The following is a 26,556-nucleotide window of genomic DNA, read 5'->3' on the forward strand; positions in this document are numbered from 1 at the left end:
TGAAATATAAGGGATACTCGTGAAATATAAGGGATACTCGTGAAATATAAGGGATACTCGTGAAATATAAGGGATACTCGTGAAATATAAGGGATACTCGTGAAATATAAGGAAATATCGTGAAATATAGGGAAATATCGTGAAATATAAGGAAATCTCGTGAAATATAAGGGATACTCGTGAAATATAAGGGATACTCGTGAAATATAAGGGATACTCGTGAAATATAAGGGATACTCGTGAAATATAAGGAAATCTCGTGAAATATAAGGAAATCTCGTGAAATATAAGGAAATCTCGTGAAATATAAGGAAATCTCGTGAAATATAAGGAAATCTCGTGAAATTTAGGGAAGCTCGTGAAATATTTAGACTTTCACAAGTTTCTAACCCATCGCGTGTACTTCATAGAGCTTAATATATTGATCCCTAAAAATATTACTTATTAATCGGTCCCTTTATACCTTGTTCCTTTTTCTAACAAATTATTTGAAAGCCGAAAGTCGATAACTGCTCGGCGAAAGGAACATTGTTACAAGTTTTTTACAGTCCTTCATTCCGTGCCGAAGCGGTCTGTCGGCTGCACGAAAGAGGTATACGTCCATTTACTTTCTATTCCAATAAATTCATTTCCGGTATTAAAGTTTTTAATATAGCCCGTACAAGATAAATTTTTAAAGACAAAAGATTCGGATTAAATGAAGTGGGGTCGGTCATCACGCTATATTTTCATTACGTATATTATCGATGCCATTCTTAATTTAGTGCACACTGACATCTCGTTTTGATGGGTCAAGGGTCAAAAACCGCCCAGACAATTTAGATTATGTTATACTTGAAAATATTCGAAGCTAGATCAATTATTTGATTGATTCAAAAGTCCTTGACTACGCTCGAACATTACGCCTCGGTTCAACTACCATCTCCATACAGTTTTATCATGTCCTTATCCGAATAACGGCGCTTGGTGACGTATGGATTCTCTCATAAATAAACTTGTTGAACCATAAATCTATTACGCAAGGTCTCCATAAGTTATCATTGTCTTTTAAAGCTTAGCAGTTATTGTAGCGCCCGCATTTCAATTCCGCAACCTTTGACTTACATAAAAACCTTAGATAGCTAGAAATAGACCTAAAACCAAGATTCACTCACTATCTATTATGGAAAGAGTAAAGTACCACCACTAGTGGAATGGCGAAACTGCCAGGCTAACCCTAAAAAAAGAGCTTTTTTTTCTACGCAAGGAAAACAAAAAGAGCTTTAAATTTATTTCACCCCTTCTTTTCCTGTCTCTCTGATGGCAAGTGGTACAAGTTGCTATAAAAATGAAAAGTTTTTATTGCTCTTTTTAAGAATTATGTAGCGAGTCTTCGATTTTTCTAGATACAGCTCCATTCCCGCGTAATAGTTTTGGCTTCATTCAGTTCAGCGTTGGATATTAAAAGGAAACCATTATTTTCCAACACTTTGTTGAGTTTAATGGCATTTTTTCTTCAGAAGGCAACGCAAATCTGACGTTTCCAGCAAATTTTATTTTCCCATTTTGACATGTTTTCGATTTTCGAAAAGCAAAACTAACTTATTAGGTTTAATTTTTCACATTTCAAAGTATTAAAAACAATAAAAACTATATGATACCCGAATCTGAACATTGCGCAGCAATTATTGAGTCATTACTCCATCTTGTTTCAACGTATAAGCAAACTTTAAAGTAAAAATCTCAGTGTATGAAACACTGCAAGGTATTGAGTATGTACAAGTATACCCTTTGTACGTATTCCACAAAACAGTGTCTGTCATAATACCGCGCGCCTTTCATTACAGTCTCGGTTTTGTTTACGACCCCCAAGAGCCCCTTAAATAAAGCAGACGAAAAGCAAGTTGGAGGGTTTTTTAGCGGGGACACAACCTGCGTAAACTCACGCGCCATACGCTTTCAGAAGCTTTCTTTATGATCCTGGCATTTCGAAATATTAATAGAAGAAACCATCAGTAACACAACAAGAAAAAGTATGACATGATTTTCACTAAAGAACTTGTTATAAGTCACAACATTCGAAGAAGCGAGCCCTGCGGTGAGGAAGACCCAATATGTATAAACATAAAGGTTTAATATGGTTTTACCAAGGCCATACCGGTTTTAAACAAAACACCTATCTATAGACAATTCCCATAATAACTAACGTACAGGTGCGGAGAGGTCTATTTAGACTCGCCTACAGGCAACGCCAGAAGGAGTTGCAGAGTTGACTACACACGGGAGTCTAGCCACTTCGCACTGCCTCTAGCGGTGCTTCTAGACGCAACCCCTACGCCCTGTAAAGTTCTCTTCACACATGTCAATAGTGGACTGGAACGGTCTATAACACGTGAACAAACCTTCCTTAAGAAGGTCATCGGAAAGTGTCATATTTATTGTTACTACGTTATATATGGAGAAACCAAGATACTTAAATAAAGAATCTTGAAGAGAGAAATAAGATATACCCCCATATCTTAAAAATTATGGACGATATGAAATACGAGCTAAAACACTAAAAACAAGGCAAGGGTTAGTTTAAATCGCTGGGAAAAATACTCTATTATGATAGAGAAAATTGAAACGATCGCTATAGTTTATTGGGAAAATAATGAGTTACTTTTAAGCATAAGGGATCTTTAAATTTACAGTTAATGAAAGAGATAATCATACTTGTTATGTTGAAGCGGTTTATTCTGAGAAGGATCTGAATTTATCTTTTCAGCGGCAGGTCTTTTTCACAAATAAACACTAATTTTACATTAGGAAAATGAAACAAAATAAAACCTGCAGGCTAAGTAATTAAAAGTAATTGATAAAACATTAATTACGTAAATGAATGTAAAAATACTGGCTTATTCGAGATATTTCTGGCACTGTGTCTATGGGAAGCTAATCAGTAATTAGTAGCGCGCGTTCAGGAAATGTATACAACGTTACCCATTAACACAAATTTAATTAGCTTGTTTCTCAATTAGCTTTTAAGCTCCGGGTATGTTATACGTATATTTAGCGCTAGTTGTGTTTAATATATCTAAAATCGCCCTTCCTAAATATAATCTGTTGTATATGTATATTAAAGAAGCAATCGATTTCAACTTAACCCGATTGAAGGAAGACATAAATCCACTTTAAATCATTCAACAATCAACGGATCTCTATAAGTCTCTATAAGTTATCTATCAATCAAGACTTTACAGAAGTACAAACTTCAAAGGAATAGCTCTAGGAGATTTACAATTTTTTTTGGAAAATATTTCACTAATTTTCTATCGAACTAAAGTTTTGAAAAAAGGGTTAGAGGAAATAATCGTCACACAAGCCTACCAAAAATTCCTTTCGCTCAAAAAAACCTTGGTAGAAATAATACGTCAACTCCACCCCTCTTCATTTTATTTTGGAACAAACAATCAGGAAGTGCAATCGAGAGTAAAAATATTCAAAATTCTGCCAGGCGAAATATGCAGGCAGCGATAAAAAATGGGGTTCAGAAAGGTATGGAAAAGCGAAACAGCGTGATTACGCGATATGAAAATCCCCTGAAGTATGATGAAATACGAAACAACGAAAATCAAATTTAAAATGATAGCCAAAACTGATACTCCAAACTAACTAACAAGGGAAACACATTGCATTTTTTGGCTACACAATTAGCTATATACAGGGTGTTTCTGGAAGGGCTGGGAAAATGTAACTTTTTGGCATAACCAAGAATATCTAGTTTATTAGGGAGAAGGCGTAAGTGGCCTAAGTATTCGCGCACCATAGTGCCAGTCCCCCTTTTAAAATACAAGGGGGGGGGGGCGTAAAAGGAGGCCGGGCTATTTCGCCTCTCCTCAGTTGGAAAATACGTAATTTTCGTCATTCGCGTCGCGCTGACGTGAGTTTTCAAGAACCAATGAGATGCTGGTTGTAATTTAGAGGCGGGGATTAACTTCGGGCCTACGTTTGGACTGGAGATAAAGCTGGAAATGTGGCGAATTTTACCTTCTCCCTAATAAACTAGATATCACTTCTTGGCATAACTTTGAATCACGCCTGCTTCTCCTCGGTCACGTGCCTCTGACGTATTCCAAAACCTTTTTAGCCACCTGTCACTACCACCTTCTTTGAAGTCCCTTTAACCATTAAGTTACCAGTGAAAATCGTAACTTAAAATTTGTCTTCTTTGAACAGTGTGGAAGCCCAAACATTTACTGGTAAATATAGAACCTAAAAAGAGCCAAAGTTGACAGTTCTAACCAGCATAGACCATTTCAGGCTAAGAACTCTGAAAACTCGGCTCACGTCCGAAGGGTTTATAAAATTGCCAACTGCGGATTCTTTTGTTTTAAGTTGAAGAAAAAAATCCTAATGAAAGAATGAAAAGCTTCTCCATGCTTGAAAAATAGTCGGGGAGGAGAAACGGGAAGTTTAAGAAAGAAAAGGTATAAAAAATTCAAAATGTGAGGGGGGTGGTAGCAAAGAGGAAAGAAGGAAAAGGGGGGGCGCCGTTTCCGATTTATCTCTGTCACACGTTGGCATTAAAGGTGGGTGGGCGTTTGACCCTCCCCCCCCCCCTTTTACCAATTTATGGAATAGAAGCACGCTGCGAAACTCATCAAGTTAGTTGGAAGATGCATATAGATTCGCATCTACCGTGTTCAAGAACATGGACTACTTTTATCCATACCAGATTAATCATAATATCAATGCGCCTTAGCGTTCGCCAGACTGAAAACTTCACTTGAAAAAAGTCAGTGGTGAAAAATTTGAGTGTGAAAATCGATTTCTTACACCATTCACTCACGACGACGTCCCCCCCCCGCTTATTCCTCCCCCAAACCATTTGCCGTTTCAAATTTGTCAGGGTGTAATTTTTCCATGTTCCCCCCCACCCTATACCTCGCCTACTACTAATCTTAGCCCCTTCGTTTTTATGATTTTCTTTATTTTTTTTTGAAAAATATGGGGTTGCAATATGAAAACGGGGGCTCGGTCCATATTTTAACTTCGATTTAGTATATATGTAAAAGTTTAAAAATTCGGTGCAATTGGAAAGGAATTCGAGGGGAAAGTTACTTCGAGTGTCAATCCAAAATGGGTGATTTTTAGTCGAAAATGTTCTATATGACATTGACGTCCTAAGGGCTGGACCCTTTTACAGATTGGCATTGTCTTAAAGTTTCTTACTTAAAATTGAGGAGTTATTCGTAAAAAACTCGTATAATCATAACTTAAAAGCGGCGGCAATACAAATAGCTGAAATCAGGGATAGATTTAATTTTACAAGTAGGAATGGAGAACTGTTAGTATTTGCTTCAGTCCGACTCATAGCCCAGTATAGAGCCCCTCCCTCCAACACGTAACGAAAAGTTCAAATTATCTTATTGGCTCACTGAAACTACGTTTTGATGACGTTGCTGACGGGGACTGCAATAAATACGTAATTCCTTTTTACCTCTGTCGCTAAGACCCGCCTCTTCTTTCATACCCCTCCGTTCCGTGGAAGGGGGTCCGGGACTTTGACGCGCGGCCACATTACTCTGCTCTCCATTCCTACTTCTAAAATTAAATCTATCCCTGCTGAAATTATAAGAGTTGCTAACCCCTCGAAAGATATTTGAATCGTCGATCGATTTATTTTATCGGAAAACTTTTATAAAGTAGTAGAGAACAACAAAATTTTGGACGACTATTTAAGCCTGTCAAGGTTGTAAACACGTAAAAAATATTTTGAAATATATTTTTCTTAAGAATTGCCTTCTTTTGCCGGTACGGATCCTTGGTGAAGATTTTTCTTTACTTATAAACCCTTGTTTTCTTTGATATTTTGAACTACCTGAATAGATTTTCCAGGTACTCCTGGGACTGTAGTATAAACCTTAACATAACAACTATTCCCAATACATTGAGGTACAACCCACGTTGCGCCTAAATTCAAAGTTTTCAAACCCACGACAAATTATTTTCTACCTCAAAACAGCAAAGTTCAGCAAACAACTTTTAACTTAACAATTATCAGCTCCCGTCGTAATCTAATTTCAATTAAGGTACACAAACCAAAATTTCGACCATATTTACGTTAAATTAGAAGAGAAGTTTGGCCGTTTAGACAAACAAAATGGTCCGACGGTGTTAAATCGTGTGTGATTCTAAAAGCATCAAGAGAGAAAGAAAAAAAAAGAGCTTACCTTCGCTTGACACGGACGTCCCAGTTGCAATTAGTGGAACGTCCCTTTGCACGCGAATCCATTCCCAGTTCAATTTAATTCCGCAAGTTCATCAAAGAAAGTTTTTCGCGCTTAAATCCAATCAAGCGAAAAATTGTTTGCACTCTGAAATAATTAAAAATAAGACTTTAAATACACTCAGACTTACAGACACATATATACGTTCGAAAATACACTTTAAAGCTCTATTTGCATTCCAGTAAAGGTTCAAATTTAAAGATTTAAACTTAAAAGGAAGTGATTAATGAATTCATCTCAGCCAGGGAGGAATAGAAAAGGAGAAGTATTTTTAGACTGACCACAGTAGATCTTATCTCCCGCGACGAGAGAAAGGGGATGTTGGAAAACTTGGTTATCGCTTATCACGTGGCAAGCGACATCAGAGTACCCTACGAACTGCCCTCTCGTGAAAATCTTTATAAGTATGAAAGGTGTCCCTTGGCTGTAGTTGCTCAATCATTACGATAATTTTAATAAAGTAGTACATCTTATGTTGCAGAGAGGGCGCAAAATAATAGCTCAATATACGACCAGTAAATTACCCACGTGACAAGAAGGAACCTTTAGCCCACTGTGGGAGTCTAGGCTCGAGGTGTAGAATACTCGTTCATTCCGCAATACGACTCCTTCTGTACTCCTCCCTGTCTTAGTCAACAGGAATTTAATACCATAGGTCTAAAAAATATCCAAACTTGAGAGCCTATCACAACGATATTAAAGTTTAGTTTTTTGGTTTTAAAATATAGTATAATGCGTTTTATGTTAGTATATTATTCATACCCTAGTACATTTTCGGACATATTAAAAAAATCATAACTTTAGTTGATCTTAATTACGATAAAACAAAAGGCTTTCATCCAAAGCACTGTCTCTTACTTTGAGAAATTAATAAAGCTTAACCTAACATATTACCGACTTAATTATCTACCCTTTTTTTAATAAGGGTGGCGTTTTCTTTTTAAACAAGTCATCCATAACCGGGCTTAGTGATACCAGAAGCGAGATGAGACTAGAAGTACTGAGCTAACCAAATTCTTGATAACGCACCAACGGTTGGCCCTCTGGTAGCGGTTTCTGAATTTTCCCTCCAAACCGTGAGATGCTCGTGGCGGTAGACAGCCGAACTAGATTCAAGCACAGGCGTCCTTGTTCCGCGGCTTTAGTTCGAGGGGAAGGGGGTAGGAAATTTTTTGGAACTCGACCAATTTTTTTCTCTCGAGTGTAGGCGCGATTGAAGCGGCATAAAATCCTCAAATTTGTTCACTAGTGCCAGGATCTATTACCAATGCTAGAGCCCTTCACTTCGAGTCTCATCTCACTTCTGCCCATACTAATAAAGTAATACGTACTAAGCCTATAAGTAAAAGATGTTAATGGTCCAATAAACCTAACATTTTTAATCAAGCTAAAAATTCTACGAAAATCGGCGGCTAACAAAAATTTAAGCAGATACTTTTTATAAAAAAAGAAATTTTGCGGAAAAAAAGAGCCAACTCTTAATGACGTTTATATCGATTGATGCCACCTTTAATTACGAGGTGGTTGAAAGTATGGAGCTAAATAAAACATTGTAGATTCAAAAGCTTGTAAGTGTGAATGATTATAAGGTACGAAAGAAGAAGATAAAGCGGTTTTGTAATTAAATCTAGACGTTGTGAACTTGTTTCAATGGCTCAAAATTTAGCGCAGGTTACTTGAAACGAGGAGGTGTAACTCAACTTGATGAATCGAAATATTTCAGTATGTTAATTGATAATTAATGAAACTATTGTAGCTTATTAGAAATATTAATTTAGAAATGTTAAATTATCATACATAATGATTAGTCTATAGCTCCTCCTTCCAAGCCCGCCCAGATGACTTAGGAAACTGGCTACACAATGATTCCCATTATTCCTGATAATATCGGCACTTTAACTTAATTTGGCAAATCACTTGGATGGTTATATGCCTTTGTTAATACATAAGTTAAACTTAGGGTGGGTAAATATTCACTTATGAGTTATGATAAAGGGCATACTTGTATTTCTGTTCCTACAGCAATTTAGCTGCAAGAGCCCTGCAAGTTAATGGATGTTTTCTTGTAGAGCGCAACAGCAAACTTTTGATAATTACAAAAACGGACGAGAGTGTAAAAAAATGTCTGAGAGAAGATGAGCAAACCCTGATAGAGACGAAAAGAAGACCCTCCCGGTGTAATGAATAATTTTAGAACAAAAACATAGTAACGCGTAATAAAGAAAAGGCGTCGAGTTACTACATTCTTTACCTTAAGATAGTAATGGGCAATTTTTAGATACCCGAGGGAGGGGTGCTATTCCTCATTGAAAGGGCGACAGAAAAAAATTGATTAAAATTCACAACCACGACACTAAAGAGGAATATCAAGTCCCAAATCAGAGGATATAGTTGTCTTAACTACTGTACCCTAAAAATCTCATTTCCGTTTAAAGGAGAAATCGCAATTAGGGTTTGTAAAGGTGTGGGAGTCTTATGATCTGATAAAAGAAACACCAACTTTTTATCAGTTTCCCGAAATTTCCTCTGTTTTTTCATAAATCATAATCTTAATATATAAATAATAAAGTAACGAAAACCCGCTTCGACATTACTTTAAATTAAATTTCATTTAAATTAATAATAACTGTTGTTTCTAAACACACGAATAAACACTTGGTCGTGAATTCATTAAAATATAACTTTTCTTGGTAAATGCAAATAAAATATAAACTTAAACGAGGCGAGAAATCAGTTTACTAAAACTCCTAGACCGTATTTTACAACGCCCGAACCGAAATTAATTGTTAATTTGAACAAGAATCATAGAAAATAGTGAAGGAATGGAGGCTTAGCTTTATTGCTTTCAACTAAAGATTTTAGCAAAAATGCTTTAAAAATTAGAAAAATGGATCCACCAAAAAATATCAGAGCGATTTAGAAGATCATGACGTCATGATGCACGGGGACTGTAATTGGTCATCATCCTAGACCTAAAACGGCATTTGCTTCACTGAGAGGCCTTACCGATAGGGTCGTGTAAGAAAAAACTAAGTTCATTAATTGTATATTCTTTAATATTGTAGATAGATACGTAGTTACAATTTTAAATACATATATCATTTTAAATTTTTGAAATAATAATTGAGAAAAAATTCTAGGATAACCCTTTTCTTTAGTTAGGCCTAGTTGTTAAAAGGCTTCGTTTGAAATCCTTCACTAAATATATTGTCTATGACAACACAAGCGAAGCGAAACGCTACCGAAACACTTTGAAGTTGTTTTCGAGGTTTGAGGCTTACGAGAATTTGTCTAAATTAATATTTGATTTTGGGGAAAATTCTGCATGCCAAGTTTAGTTTTCTGCTAGAGTGTACGCTAGAGTTACGTATTGTAACACGTATAAGGCGCTTGACTTTTGGAGCGGAATAGTAGCCAAGTGTCAAACACGGAGAGCGGTTTAAACCTTTTGAAATAACACTCGTAATATAAACTAAACTTTAGCGGTTGCTTAGATCACCTTGCACACGGATGGGTGGATGGAGAAGTTTTGAAATATTTCATGGGTGTTTCAATTTTTAATTTTGTCGAAAGGTAAGACCGTTTTGGTGCGGTTGACCACTAGCAAATGAGACCGGCATTTGTCCAGATAGGGCTTACCTTTCTGTCCGCGATTTTAAAATATAGCTGAAGGGATGGCATATTCAAACAAACAATAATAAAGCCCATCTATACAGGGTGTTTCTGGGCGATTTTGAATCGAAAATGTATTATGACATTTTGCCCACCGGACCATTGTTTTCGAGTTAAGATTGGAGTATTTTACGGATGACGCAAAGTTTGGAAAAGAGTAATTAGTTTTTTAATCTCACCGATTACAGTCTAATTGTTTCTATCCAATATAAAACTTCAGATTTAATTTTAACACGAATATAGGTCAAATCTCAGAATGTTTGGTATAAAAGTATCCTCTGTTTATTTGTTGCGTTGGTAAATTGCAACTGTGTCAATACGAGTTTTGCGCATAGAAACTGCTGGCATACTTTGAGTAAAAAAACATTCCCTGAAATCATTCTAAAATCTACCAAAATCTAAGTATTTATTTTAAGTTATCTTTCTCTAAATCGGAAGAAAAAACTGAACTGGTAAGCTGAAAATAGGCTTAACCCAAATATATTTCCTTCCATATTCCGCTATACAATACGGAATTGATTTGGAGTTAAGCATGACTCCGACTCAAAATCCCATCTTCATCTATATTAGGAAGGAAGGCCGTCCACAATAAAGGGATGGAAAAAATAACAAGCTCCTTTCAACGACATCAAAAAACCAAAATAAGAAAATAATGTCTTTTTTATTTTTATTTTTATTTATTTTTTTGAAAGATCATCCCATCAAAACCACCGATATTGCCTTAATGTTTATTTTTCCGAATAAAACTTCAAGAATATTGCTCTAGACCTACAGCCAATCTCCGCGATGCACTGCTGCTGTGTCATGCGGTAGTATTATATTTTATTGTAATGCAATGTAATGTAATGTAACGTACAGAAACTGGAGTCCAAAACTAATTATTATTGACAAGAAATGTTAGAGGCGCTCCTTTGATAAACAATTTAAATTAAAAAATCCTTCGATAAAGGCAAATGGCAGACTAATAGATATTGAAAAGCAACAACTATAAAATATAGAAAAAACTTCAGGCATCAAAATTTAAAATGATATAAAATACACCAAAAAGCTTTTTGCATGCAAAATTTTTCAATCAGCGCTATAACGCAACATAGTTCTTGTGGAACTAAAGCACCAAAGATAGAGAGCAATAACACGGTGTTTGAATTGCTATTACGACAATGGTGCCAATAAAAAATTAACAAGTCTTAACAAATTTAGTAACTAATTTTAGTTTAAATAATAGGCAATTCTACTACTTCCTTCCAGAAGCAAACACAAAGGTGCATCTTAGGTTATATCCCTCGCGCCAAATATCGACGCTAGGGGCACTGCGAGTGTAGTTGCCTCATGGCGCGAAGGAAATAACATAAGATTATATTACTTCGCTTCACTGCAAGTAATATACAATTAAATGAAGAAGGCGTAATTAATTCATTTTACCACCGTAGGGTTAGAAATTCTAATAACGTGTATCTTGTAAAAAGAGTTCTAAAGAACTTAGAGAGGGGGAAATATGCAAAGTGCGTTCTCGCAAACGTGCCAAAGTTAAAACAAGCCCATCAATATTCTACCCCTTTAGTAAAAACGTTCTAAAACTTTTCCTTAAGGAATAAGCTCGCATCTCTCGATGGTACATTTAGACGTTAAGGAATGAAAATCCCGGTCCTAAGCCAGCCTGGATTATAAAACACGAAAGAGGCTCTAAAAATATAGCCAGCCGGCTTTGCCTGGCTGCGAAAATTTTTACGAGCGCCAATTTTCATTTTATCAAAGACGGGGCAGACAATATTAAGTTTTCTCTATACCAAAAAGAGCCTGGCGAGAGGTTGCGTCTATACTCAACTCTTATAAAACATAAATATTTTTCAATACTTGAATCAAGCATTGTTTTAACGGGGATATTTACTTCGATACTGTAGTATAAATACCGCATTTCCTGCCTAAAAACGTGGTACATTTTAAAGATAAAATATTACGTAAGAAATATGTAATATTGGTGTAAATCTCGCCCTTGCTGAGACTCGCAATCGTAGAAAGTTAATTAAATTGAAGTTACAAAAATACTTTATTGATATTTGATTAAATAAAAAAGCCTTTTTGCATTTTTTATTAACGTTGCCTTTAAAACTCGATTAAAATTCCATCCCTTGCAAATAATAATAAGTTAAGATACTTATATGAGCTATATAAAAGAGTAAGCTTTTGATAGCTTCAGAGTTATCTGCTTCTATCTTAAGGCATGGTTCATCCCACTTAGAAGGTACTCTTCCAAGTGGCATAACTAAATGAAACTATCATTCTGTATAATACTGTATTCTCAAACCAAAAAGCGGTGTTAATTTTCCAACTCCGTCCATGCATGCATGTCAAGAACATCTTGAGAATCTATAAACCTAAGATGGAATTTAATTACGTTGACGATATGAAGACCTAGGCCTTGCTTATATACAATATGGGTAAATTACAATATCCGGCAAAATTTCGAATTGACAACAAAATTGATCGAGGCAGTATAGCTGACGACGGAAGTCCAAAATAATTTAACCGACTATGGGTCTTCGAGAAACTCATAAACGATAGGGAAAGTTTCTTAAAGTATTAGCAGAACTGATTATAGACACGTTGACCACCGGGGAAAGACCAAAAGTCGTTGTTTACGAGTGAAGTTCCCTTCTCGAGTTGAAGCTTGCTAAACCTCTCTATAACAGAGATCAATAACTCGATTGAGAAACAACAAAGCCTCTTGGATTTCTGAAACCACTGATGGCGTTGAATCATTGATTTTCCGAAACGATCGTAATTCCTATACTATTACCATAAGTTTATAACATATATTCCATAAGTTATTACACTACCTATACTTCGTAATGCTAGAGACTTATTGAGAGCTAGTTCGAGAACAACGCAAGAATTGACTACACTCGGTTAATTTTGCAGTCCATCTTCCAATTTAGTCTGTTCTAAGCCTTTGACGCAGTCCATCTTCCTATTTAGTCTGTTCTAAGCCTTTGACGCAGTCCATCTTCCTATTTAGTCTGTTCTAAGCCTTTGACGCAGTCCATCTTCCTATTTAGTCTGTTCTAAGCCTTTGACGCAGTCCATCTTCCTCTTCCTATTTAGTCTGTACTAGGCCTTTGATAGCGCCTCACCAGGCGTCGCTTTACGTTTCCCCTACGTCACTTCATGACAAGCTCTCAGTAACCAGTGACAAACTTATGGAACATATCTTACGAACTTACGCTATTACCCTTCCATCTTCAGAAGTATTTTGAGTCGCCATATAGGAGCGCCAATCGCAGTCCACTAAATTGAGGGATAATCCTGGCTGGGAATAGGATTAAACGCAATTGTTTCCGCCCGGTGAGAAGAGAAGTCATCAAAAGGATATAGAACCAAGGAGAATTATAAGCCAAGGGATCGAAAGCTTGGGATTTTGGCTTAATACCATATTTGGAAAATGCTTCCAAGATTCCCTTAATGCTGTGGTCAAATCGATATTTCCTCCAGTTTGTTTTCTTTGATTTTTATCGGGTTTTTTTAAACAGGGTGTTTCTGATAAGGCTTCCATTAATTAAATGGTGTGCTTTTTGGGTCAAACTGAGTGGAAATTATCAAAGAACATGGTGGTATCTACGACTAAGATATGGGCTCATAAACATTGGCCCCTTTAAAGGGTAAGACATATCAGCCTTCAATAGTCTTCAAAGTTCAATCTAAGAACAATGTTAAAGAAGTGTACAACTAAATACTTCACGTCTGTGGCTGCTTCCGTGTTTAAGAGATTAATGTTTGGAAGCCAATAACTCCGTGTTCTCTGACACATTCCACTCACCTGGATCCCAAGAACAATGCTTTCATTTTTGGAAGACTTATCAGAAACCCGCCGAATAGTAAACCAAAATTTGGTGAAGGTTAAGGTTCCAAATACCGATGTGATCCCAGAATAGAGAAAAGGGATGGTCCATTCCCTTGAACTTGACCTTATCTAGAATTTATTTAAGGAAGGATTTAGTTAAACTTTGGCGAGTGGATTGACGGACTTTATCTTCAGTTAAACGCTTGTTTGTTTACGCGGAGCTGACCTCTTTCTAACTTTTATTTAACGAAATAAAGCTAATGTGACGTAAGATAAAACTGTACAGAAACCCTTATACTTTTAAGGCTCTTTAACGGATCTTGACTTCGTTGTTTTAATATCAGAAAACAAGTTTTGCGGAGTATTTTAAGTAATAAAGAGAAAGAAAGGAAGTATGGAATCAAGGAGAGTTGTTGCTATGGAAATCCCTTGTTAAAGCCTTCCACAATATTAACTATTCCGATGTTAATATTTGAACATATCCTAGTGAGATGAACGGCCGCGTATCAAAGGAGTCTTTTGAAATCCCAGGCGATGCCTAAGTCGAATAGAGGTGTAGGACAATAGGTCGATAATTTTGTGCATCAGGATTTTTTGAACAGAAATTTTGTGGATACTGAGTATGCGCTTCTATTGATGCTTTTTTAAGGAAGTAATTTGTTTAAGGTGTATTTTCTCCTTTTTCATATTGAGAAGTTTCCGACCCCTCGATTAAGATGCTCGACCAGTACAGCCACGAGACAAGATATTGTCCGAGTTTAGCCTGCGGATAGATAAAACAAGCGAAAACACTTTCTTAGGGGTCTAAAACTGCCCCAATCTTATCCTATCACTCTTATTTTTAAAAAGAGAAAAACAGAAACTTTAGCGAGAATATTAGCTTGACCATTGTCGAAGGGGATAAAGCCATGATATTTTTCAGACTTTAGTTTGTCAGTTTAATGCTCGCGAACGGATTTCCCGAAAAATTTCAAGAAATGTTGACGTACGTACGTGGGCCTGATTGCTTATGAATTCCTAACGAGTGGTTTTTTTGACAAGAGAGGAAACTTAAATTGGAATCTTGGAAGTTTTAAGATTGTTTTGTTAAAGCGTCATGGGAGGAAACCATGGAAACGTCTTTGAGAAGTCAACAGTCTAGAGTACAATGGTGTTATTTTCAAAGATTTTTTATTGAAGGCCTGACAGTTTTTAATAATATAATGTATGAGTCAGTTAAAGGAAAAGTTCAGGTAACATAACATTATACCTTAAAATAACGGCCTTTATCTAAATATAAAAGGAAAAATATTAAAAAATAAATGATCTCTTATTACAAAATGATTTGAATTTAATTAGTCTTAAAAACGAGGACTACTGCGCCATCCGGCATTGCTTTAGTGGCGTCTGCTTATTCGAACCCCTTACCTCTCAGCCTGTGAGAATTCAACCAATCCCGTAAGGGTAAGAGGTTCGATTTAGTAGACGCCTCTAAAGCAATGGCGGCGCAGTAGTCTTCGTTTTTAAGAATAACTAAATGCTAATTATTTTGCAATAAGAGATGATTTATTTTTAATATATATTTTTCCTTTAATATTTAGAAAAAGGCCGTTCTTCTAAGGTATAATGTAATGTTACTTGACCTTTTACTTTTAAATTCATTGTTTATTTTATGGTTGACTCAAAAAAACACAATGCAAGCAACGCTAAAATGGTAAGAGTTGAACACGGACGAAAATAAATGACGAGCCATAATGAATGGGTCCTCTAAAAGATGTTAACATCATGCTTGGGTTCTTGATTGGAAAGAAACTCAATCTGACCACGAAGAAGAGACGATGGATTGACGTCGCTAAAAACATATAAGGGCGGTCGGTTATCGACCTAAACCTTAATTATACGATAACCTCTTCGGGAGCGACGTAAACGTTTTAATTTCCCTGAGAGATACGGAACGAAAGATCAATTTAATTAAAACAGACGGAGGATCCGGCGTAAAGAAGCTATCACCTCCAATTAGCCCCTGGAGAATATACCCGGGCTATCAAGTAACGGTCGGGCTCTTTTGTTTCGTCATCAGCTCAAAGATGCCCAATGCAGGAGCGGGAAAAAAATGGTCTAAGACATTGAGGCAGGGCCAAAATAACGTATCGTGAAGTATCCCTACGAGTACAGGGTTAAAGACGGGAAAACATCCAAACCAAGTAGGATAAAAGAAGTAGCAGCGGTGTAGAGGGATGCGGGAAGAGTTTTATAAACCAAGAGATAAGAAAAGTACTCTTGGCGCTCCTCCGGTGCGAGTATACATACACCAAACTCTCGATCGCGCACCAGAGTAGAGTTACAGATTTCTAAAGAAAGCATTTTTCAAGCCTTCCTTCCTTCCCCCGCCACTGGGTTTATACAGGGTGATCAATTTCGTCCCGCCATCAACCGATCAGAAAAACGACAATATTAAATTTATATATTAGATTTATCCTCAATATACAGGGTGTTTCTGATAAGTCTGCGTCATAAATTAAGGGGGAGGTTCATGGAAAATGATTTTTGACATTTTTCCGTCCTGGTCACTGTTTTCGAGTTAAGATTGTCAAAGGATTTTACGGGGGAACCCTTAAATTTAATTAAGAAACTGAAAGACAATTTAATTAAGGGGTCATCCCTAAAACCCTCCAATCATAACTCGATCGAAACAGTGGCCCGGACTGCAAAATGTCACAGAACCTTTTCGACTCAAAATCGCCCAAAGAACATCCCCCTTAATTTATGCCAGACTTATCAGAAATAACGTGAATAACCAAGCAAAGGTACTTTAATTATTTAAATTTAAATGCGAATTATGTTGGGAAGATCGTGGATAAAAAACAGACATTCTTGAACAATTAAGGCTAGATCACAATTCGTTCAACAAAATGAGCTTATTTTTCTCATTTGTATCTCTTACCAACAACCATGTAGAACAGAGTGGTAAAAATTCCTGAAAATATTATACCACGTGATACTGGACAGCATAGAGACTGATCGTCGAAGCAAAAAGCAACACCCGGTACAGTTACACATCTAATCTTGTACTTTTTTTTCTTATGGGTGCCTGGGTGCGACCGACCTTCGATGGGTCTTGTCACATTCTTTTTTCTCGCGGGATAAGAAGCCGCCGCCGCCGCTTCGTATCACACGAGTGGCTTCCAGATATTTTTAGTCTATGATGGAAAGCGTACGAGCAAGGATAAGCGTCGGGGTAAACGTGGATGACGTTGCTACTCTCTCAACATATATCTTACAGAAGTTTTATACGGACTAGAGAGAGAGAGAGAGAGAGAGAGAGAGATGCTTGACGCTCTTAAGTATTTTACAGAATAGACGACCTGACCAAGTGGCTATATCAGCGAACGAACAGACGTACGGGTATACCAATGAAACGTTGCGCTAGGTTTTTTAAAAAAAGATGGGGTAGCCAGATTTACAGTGCATGGTATAGAGAATGGATGATGGCACGAAGTAACGAGATCATGGCCTTGAAAAGATTCTTAAAGAATCTTTTTCTCTGCCTCCCATTACCCTTACAAAATTGCCATCATTTCGATGGTTTAGAGTTCAGACCAAGATCTTGTACGAGCAAAAATTCGAGGTTAGATCTGAAAAGATTGGCGTGATGAAAAGGCATTGCTTCAAAGGAAAATAGAACTCTTCGAACAATAGCGATATAATGGGCGCTTATTGTCTTAAATTACGAGATTTCACTAGGGTAAATACTTCAGTAACTATAATAGGGGCCAGGAATGCATAGATTTCTTCGACTTGGAATTTTTAATAGGATATAGTCCCAATATTAATATCTGATTGAAGGAAGGGCTTAAATCTTCGTTAAACCGGCCGTTTCTCCTTCCTAGCGTTTCACTGGCTATATAGGGCAACCATCGACCCTAGGTCTACTCGTTCACATGAAGCAAAGAAAGCTTACTTACATTGGGGTTCGGCGCGGATTGGTCGATAGCAACTTGACCTAAGTTTCTACTGTTTCTACACCTCCTCCCCTTTATTTCAAGCAGAAAGGCCCATGCAGAAATGGCAAGTTGTAGATTCCAAGTAAAATAAATCTATGCATTCCTGCTTGGACTTTCAGACACCCTTCTCTAATTTTTAATATTTTAATTCATGCTCGAGAAATTTAATTTAGCCGCGTTAACCATAACCATTGCGAGCTTTATTGGTTTTATGGTCAATACGGTAAAATTGAAATATATTGCGATATAGCATTCTGAATTATTTACACCAGAAAATAGCATATATATATTTATGATATTTTCTGTATGTAGCATTTAATTTAGACTTCAATTTTAAAGTGTATTCAATATGCAAATACTCAAAAAGTAGGCGTAACATAGGCGTATAGCAGATACTCAAACAAACGACTCCCAATATTGCGCCAAATATATCCCAGAAAGCTGCTGCTACCCAAAGCATCAACATCACGGCTTTTATTAGATCAGGAGACCTTTGTAACATTGCCTGGGATTTAGAATATATATTGAGGTAGTCAGCCAATTCCAAATATAAATATTCAATGAACATCCCGATTTGTCCACGTCGATTTTTCTTTCAATATATATCTACTATAAGGTAATCCTCCGCTTAGTTTTGACTTTAGTGCATACTAAATAATAACGTCGTACCTTTCACAAGGACGTCATAAAATAGCGCGACCTTTCCTGAGCTCCCTCTCGAACCCAACACTCCAGAGTCAGTCCAGATGGAATTGGACTATACCAATAAAGAATAGATTGTCTAGCGTATATTTTATGGGAATATACACCTCTATATTTTTTGCTTACAAATGCGACGACACTGAGACCGGTGACAAGATGTCAAAGGAATCGAATGGTTACAATGAAAGAGAAATGGGAGTATAGACCATCAAAGAGAGATAAAAGTAATTTCTCGATTAAATTCTAAATTTGATTTTGCTACTGAAATTAAAACCCCTTCTTATCCATTGGGCCTGATACCCAAGGGGCCCCACCCATAGAGCCTGCGGAGGAGGACCCATGAATTATGTATTTACTTGAATATGCAGGGCCCGAGGGCAGACGCCACTGTCTGTAGGCTTCCATAAAATATTTCAAAGGCTTAGTTTCCATTTAGGCTCAAGCAGACGATATTCAATAGAATGAATAGTTGGAGAGAGTTTGGAACTCGATCCCTATCCATCGTTCCTTAAACATTAACAGACTGCAGTTCCTTTTACATTATTTTCTATGGTCCCTGAACTACCGCAACCTTTCTTGGCGTACTCTGGCGTCTTGAAATATTTAAGAAACTTGGGAACCAACCCTAGGCTACAGGTTGTACCGTTTTCCAACACAACAAGTATGCCCTATCTATATTTTGAAGTTTTGTTTTATTTGGTGGATTGTTGCGTTATTTAGATATACGCAGTGTCATTCCATGGGGGTTTGGGTTTGACGCATATTGAAAAGCAATGGAATATAAAATATTGTGTTAACACGGTATAACTGTATTAATAAAATATAATATGATATACTTTCGTAGCAGAAACTTTGTGTTAAAATTTTAAATTAGTATGCAAGAAATCTTTTTAAAAATGGCTGTAATCGCATTTCTTTTCGTGAAGAGTTGATTTTAAAATCAAACTTTGCCAAAGTAAGTTTATTTTTAATAAGTTTAACCAGAGGAAACTTGAATTTCAGTCTTTCACTATATCCTCGAAAGTTCGTCTTTTTAATTATAAAGTCAATAATTAAATTAAAACCCAGACTAGATTTTCAGAAGTATCAAGTTCTAGGTTTCACGAAAGAATTTTTAAGATGATTTGTAATCTTCAATTATATATTAAGTGACTAATATTGCACTTGAATTCGTAATTAAAACCAGAATCAGAAATATTATCTCTTTGATCTCTTCATTTAAGAAGGCAAAAATAGAAACTAAGGAAATTCCATAAATTCATGGTAAAATTAAAGGAAACAAAATAAAAGCGCGAGGAAGTTAATTAGCAAAAATAATTAGGGATTATACGCGTGGATAATTAAAAATACAAAGAGGAGCAAATATTACCATTTATATAGTTATTTTATGTTGTTTATGTGACAAACTTAGGGACCGAAAAATCTAGATTTTTTTCAATAAAAAATATATTACAAGTTAATAATTATGTTATTTATATTTGTGGTGTAAGACTTTTTAACGCATTTAATTAAACAGAAATTAACAAATAAATTAATATTTTTGTCAAATAAGGGTTCTTAGAAAAACCAGAAAGATCATACCAAATATTCGACTTTGAGATGTAACTTCTAACTTTCCAAAATACGAATTTGATAAAAGGCTTAGTTAAAAATAATAGTTGGCCCTTTTTAGAAAAAAAAATTATTTGTCCTTAAGTAATTGCGATCAAGAAATGTCCTAAATCAAGTATCGATGACATGTATGCTAATATGAAACTTTGGCGTGTTTGCCTAAACAGTAAATCAAAGAGGACAACGACGTGTTGAAGCCAAAAGGCAAACGTAAAAGAGATTTATTCCGTGACCCACTTCATTACAGACCAACAAATAACGAGACTGAAGCGCGAGTCTCTTGAGATCAGGAAATGACACGTAAAACCCAAAATAAGCCTACTTTCAGAAGGTCTAGCAAATTAGACAAACGTTTAGGCCTATTTTTCTTAATAAGGGAAAAAACCATAAAACATAGCTAACATCTGATGCTAATCTCAGAGGAAAATCCATTTAGATTATTAATAAATTGACACTTCTCGAGACTCGAAGCGAAAAAGGAGAAAATATTAAGGAATTATCAAAGATATTCCAATCCAAGCTGATATAGTGTAACATATTATACAAAGTTTCTATTTCGGTAGACGAGAAACACTGTACTTTTATGGCTTTTTGAAAAGCTCTTCTTCAACATTTTTAGGCAAACTTTAAGGTTTCGACCTTGCTTGTCAGCTTTACACGAAAAGATTTGACGGCTTGTCTGACAAGCCAAAGGCTTACATACATCCACCCTATCAGCTTGTCAGAATACCGAGAATTTATTTAAACCCCAAATAATGTTGAAATATAAGCCTAGAAAACATGGCTTACTAAACCGTAACCCGAATCGACTAAGGAAGGAAAATCACAATTAGGCTTGGCGTCTCTAACCTATTCTGTTCTAGATTGGAGCAAAAACGACTTCACAATCTCGATATTCATGTACAAATGAAATAAACACATCTACTCAACGTAAGACATTAGACATATGCCAACAGGCTCGAAAACCTCTTGTATTAAAATTTGAATGAAAATATGATATCGCTCGTAATGTTTTCAACCATTTTTTTATGGTATCAATTTTTTTCCGCTAAGCCTTTGCCTTAGCTAACAAAATAAAATTCCGGGGTGTTATATTCAAAGGAGAACCAACGAAATGTTGAGAGAGAGAGTGAGTTTGAGAGAGTTTATCTCGTTCGAGGAAGACAATCCTTTTCCTTTCAACAACGTAAAAAACCCACGCATTATAAACCTAAGGAGAAAAAAATGTCTTTTGTCGTTTCAAAGAAGTTTGGACGCTGGCGGGAAAGGTTTTGATGGTTTGAAGAATTCGAAAATGAAAGAGAAACGCTTACGTCTTTTTTAAAAGCGTTTATGGTTCGAATTTAAAATGGAATATAGTTTATCAACAATACCGACACCCTTAGGTGTGTAAAGAAACTAAGGTATTCTCAAAACGAAATAGAGAAGACCCTTTCATAATAAATAATAAATTGAAATCTTTCCTTTGAGAAATTGCAATTATTAACTACATACACTCTTACACACAAACAAGATTAAATTTTCTCACAAATATTCATATTTAAAACTCAAAAAAATACCTCGAAACAATGGCCCGGACGGCAAAATTTCTTTCGATTCAATATCGCCCAAAAACATCCCCACTTAATTTATGCCAGACTTATCAGAAAAACCTTGTGTATTATAATTAATCCTACTCGAGAACGACCTAATTGCTTGTCTGTGTTTTTAAATAGATTCAGTGTAATGTGAAAACTAAATATTCATCCATTCCTTCGAAAGAGGGTGATGTAAGACAAGGGTTCGTGTCAAACTAAAAGTAAAGCGTGTAAAGAACTGTACTGTTAAATTCGTCAGTGATGAAAAGGGTAAACCAGCTAAGGGCATTTGGAAAACTAAAAGAGGAATGAACTCTCTTTAGGAAGAAAAGGGATGAATTTCGTGGAAATGGCCAGATGTTACGATGCCCAAGTAACGTAAAAGATGCGTGGGATTTAGTTCAGAAGGTGTAAAAGGAATATATATTGAGATATAGAACCGGCTCTTAAAGTACATGGGAATTAAAAGAGAGGAAAAGGGATGAATTTCGATTTTTAAGCTTCTTAATTACATTCGATTCTCTAAAGGATCGCAGTCTGAACCTAGTTACGATGGTTAAAAATGGAAGAAGAAACTTTTCAATTAACTATCCAACCATTACTAAAATTAATTCTTAATCTAGTTCTATTTTAGGCAGAATAATAAGGTTTTTATTGAAAAACTATACCTTTCTTATTGCAACGCTTAAAAAGGTTTAAATTTCAGCATAAAATTTATAATCACACCGAGTGTTATTGGGGTTCTGGAAAAATAAGTTCAATGGACTTTCTGAATAAACTCGTTTCATGTCAAAGGACGAATATGAACGGTATCTTTTTTTTTTGGTTGTTTACATCTGTAAGGTTTTTCCACAAACATACCCAAAGTAAGCCACGATATTAACCTACAAATCTAGCCTACTAGAGTAAGAAAACCACATTAACCATTAACCTACAAACACGGCTATAATGTAATAACACTTCATCCGTGAAAATATAATAAAACAAACAACCTTACACGGATCTAATAAAAATAGTGGAAAAAATTCGAAACTTCAATGATGCTGCCAGCCATTGGCATTTTGACGCTACGCTTATAAAATTAAACAGAGAACAAGATTCTAAATTAATTTCTGCTTTTTAGAAAATTAAACAGGTGACAACGTACATGTACATCCATTAACCCAAATGACACGAGTCTCTTCCAACCAAACCCGGTAAAAAGGTCGAAAACAAAACCAAAAATCGTTGATACTGGCTGGCAATAAAGTGCATTTTTGCTGAATTTCCATAAATCGGAAAAATCCTATTTCTCCAAAAGAGAAAGACGATATTTTTATCCGTTGACGTGGTCAGTTCTCCGCTCTCAGCGGAAACCATGTAGAATGTCCCTAATTACTTAGGAAAAGCGAAAAGCGAGAATTTTTTAACTAGATCTTCGGTAAAGGTTGGACCAGGCCATAGATATTAAAAATCCATATACCTTACACCTTCACGGTTCAGAAGCGCATTTGCAGTGTCCGTACGCGAATCAATTAGTTTTAGACATATTTAAGCTATCTATTTAGAAACGCTGCGAACTTGGAATAATCGCGAAGGGAAAAAGGGATTAAGGAGAAAAGGCGGGAAACAAGTGAGTGGAATTTATGATTCAAATCGGACGCGTGCCACTAGCGCGGCTAAAGAGCTAGTTATAGGCTAAAGAGGAAAGAACGAGCCCGAGGAAGAGAAAATTCGCTCTCAGCAATTCTTTTGAAATATTATTCCATTGTTTTCAACTATCGTCAACTGAAGGCTCGTGGGGCAAATCAATACTCGAATCAGCTGTACAAAAAACTCCCAGAATTAAGCTCTTTGGAAATTGGGAATAGGTATAGCTGTTTTAGCGGGAATTGGACAGAATTATAACTGGAATCTCGTGAAATTTTCACGGACTCTCGTCAAAAAAAGGGTTAAACTATAATGATATATCGAAGGCTGAAAAAAGAAAAAGGGATAATTAAATGAAATAGAAAGGAAATCATTGGTTAAACCTCTTGAAATATAACATTCGTTATGCGTAATATTTAGTGATGTCCCTCAAACGTTACACGTCCATGATTCAGAGAAGAATGAACAAATCCACTATTTTTATTAGCAAATTTTCCGCGGAAAAGGATAATTCGTACCCTCTTTAGCCTTCTACCGTAAATCCATCTAGAATGTTCGATGACTACTTTTTCTTTTAAAAAAGTTCAAACTATGTATAAATACTCGGACCTGTTTACGGTGGAGAATTTTACAACTGAGATTGGTAATCACATAGTCTCCAGGAAGGATTTGAGGCAGTTAAACCTTCAAGGCGAAGGATTATGACCATAAAATGGTACAAAGAAAAGTTTTAAAATTGCTGGAAAACGCAATAACCGTAATATATCTTAGAAGTAATAATTTATAAGAATTTCAAGCTAAAACCTTAATTTTCTCGACAGAAGATGAGGTTGTAGCTATGGTAATTTTCAATCAATTCAACTGAAATTTCGTAAAACGGGCCAACTGAGGAGACCATCTTGAAAAATGGCGGCAATAATAAATTTCTTATTTCTTCTTCGCTAATAATTATTTTAAGGGGCACGACTATATTTCTTGTTTACCGTAAAGTAATCCAAGAGTAAACAAAATTATATTTTCTTCCGCAGAAACTAATTTCTTTCCAGTCTATCAAGGTAGACGCAGGCACACCTGGGATAAATTTAATTAAATATCTTGGTCTCTTCGGGCAAAGAATGAGCAAACTGGAAGACCTTAAGGGTAAAATTCACAAAAACATGTTTTGTCGCTCCCGCGTATAGGCAATGCCAAAATTCGTTTTAACGCTATCGCCTTTGAACCGCGGCGGAAGTAGTTTAAAGGATAACGCAAAAATACGTACGTTACTTTACATCACTATATAAGCCTGGGACACTCTTCCGTTACTTTTCTCGAGGCTCTAAGTGACATTGAAATACGGAATTACCGCTACAATTTCTATCCAGAAAGATATTAACACGAGGGAATAAACAGGAAGGTTTTCTTTTACTTTCGGAAGCTGTTTTATCGGAAGTGGTAAACAATGGCATTAATACTTAATCTAAATGAAATATTTTTATTATTTTGGGTTTTACAAATCTTCTGGCAGCTTCAGATTAATCAACTTTTAGTATGAAATGCTATTCAGGAACTTTTCTACAGACGTGCATGTCCGGTTTGAAGCAAAACACAGCAACCCTTTTTAATGATAATGGGTTATATATATAGTCAGGAAAAGGCTCGATTAGTTTACAAATTCCTATAGAGTTTTGTTAAGTGCATTGTTTAAATCAGTCGCGAAATGCGCAGCGCTACAGTATTGCGTTACATACAAATATAGTTAATATTCTACTCTGTTAGACACAAACTAAATATATGCATAAACACAGTTCGCCTTGCTTGAATCGTGCAATGTTTGGAAACTAGATGAAACTACATTTCAAGGTTTTCGTGGAACTATGTACAGCTTTGAAAATTTAACCCTTTCAGTAAATAATGTCTGTTTTGTAAGTTTACCCAAGCAACGTCAACAATCAATAACTTATTTAGATCGTGAATGTATCAGAAATTATCCTTTGCTAGCGAGGGAATTACACGAGTTCTGTTCACGAATCTCACGAAAGCCTTGTGACATACAAATATGGAACTGAAAATATCATGATATCTTGAGAAATTATAAGAAATCAACTCAAGAATGCTTTTGAGCAAGCTTTCCAAGTAAAAGTGTACAGGATTTACACGATTAGGCTGCCCCTCGGTCTTCAAGACAAATATAAAAATACCACAGCTTCAATTCACAATGTCGTTAAGGTATTCAATGTTTTAGGATTGGGGCTACTATTTAAATAAGGATTCGTACTGAAAATTATCTTTCTTTCTCAAAAATTAACATATTCTTGATTAAACTAAGCAAATCTTTGTTTTTGTTTCAGAGGAGCGAAAAAACCACCACTCGTGTGGAGTTTCTAGTACGATAGAGGGCTGATTGCTCCCCCGAAATAACGGCATGCAGGCCACGGTCAATCCGGCAGAGGCTGCAATATGACCGACGTTTTTGACCTCGACAACAACACGTCGTTCCCTTCCTTGTTGGATTACGGAACAAGAACGCCGTAAGAACTTTTCATACGTAATATAAGAAGTATATAAGACTTCTCTTCGAAAGAAGTGTACCACAAAGCGGGGTAATTGTAACATGATTCCTCCCAAACCGATATTACCAACTTATTCCCAACATCATTTTACATTTGGAGCAAGGTTACTAAACCGAATCACATACGCGATAAATAGTTCCCTCATCATTACTCTATTAGCACTTGAGGATTTTTGCCCCACGTCAAAACGAGGTTTTTGAGTTGATTGCTAAGGATTTAGTAAATACCAAACAGTTCTAGAATTCATCCCACGGTCCGATCGATGCCCATCTGAAGTTTGATGAGCCGGAGACCAAACAAAAAGGGTGTGCCTGGGAAGAATCATGTTACATAACTTAAGTATTAAGAGGATACTGAGTGTCATCCTTCATCTATTATCCCCTTCTGGTAACATACATTCTAGCGTCTCGTCCTGAATTACCATAACACTAAATATAACGTAACAAGTCGCCGACCAGTCTCGAAGAGCCTAGAGATAAACCTTCATCCCACGCGTCTAGATTACGTGCGCCGAGGGAAATTAGATTTACAACTGTTACATATATACACCGAGGAGTAAATCACTAGCGAAATAAGTAAAATCGCATAGTTTAGCGGAACCCATAAAGAAATACGTTATGACTTACACCTCGATATGTCAAACAGAAAATAAGAGATGACTATGGGTTAGCTGAGGTGAGACGATTTACTACTCCATTATTAAAGCTGTTTGGGCTAACCATAACGTGACACACACACTGT

The 26,556-nt window shown here is 36.2% G+C and overlaps 1 protein-coding gene across 1 annotated transcript in view; it reads left to right on the forward strand.

Annotated features, from left to right (window-relative positions):
• Positions 1–26,556, forward strand: part of LOC149623470 (dopamine receptor 1-like) — a 63,578-nt gene that overhangs the window by 31,459 nt on the left and 5,563 nt on the right. Inside the window, exon 2 of the mRNA XM_089852422.1 lies at positions 25,594–25,773. Coding sequence (XP_089708548.1) covers positions 25,703–25,773 — 71 coding nt within the window. The 5' untranslated portion in view covers positions 25,594–25,702. The remainder of the gene's footprint in view (positions 1–25,593; positions 25,774–26,556) is intronic.

The sequence above is a fragment of the Phalangium opilio genome, unplaced genomic scaffold, assembly GCF_054372755.1.
Source record: "Phalangium opilio isolate 3A_F unplaced genomic scaffold, DU_Popi_V2 ptg000113l_1, whole genome shotgun sequence".
Classification (NCBI taxonomy): Eukaryota; Metazoa; Arthropoda; class Arachnida; order Opiliones; family Phalangiidae; genus Phalangium; species Phalangium opilio.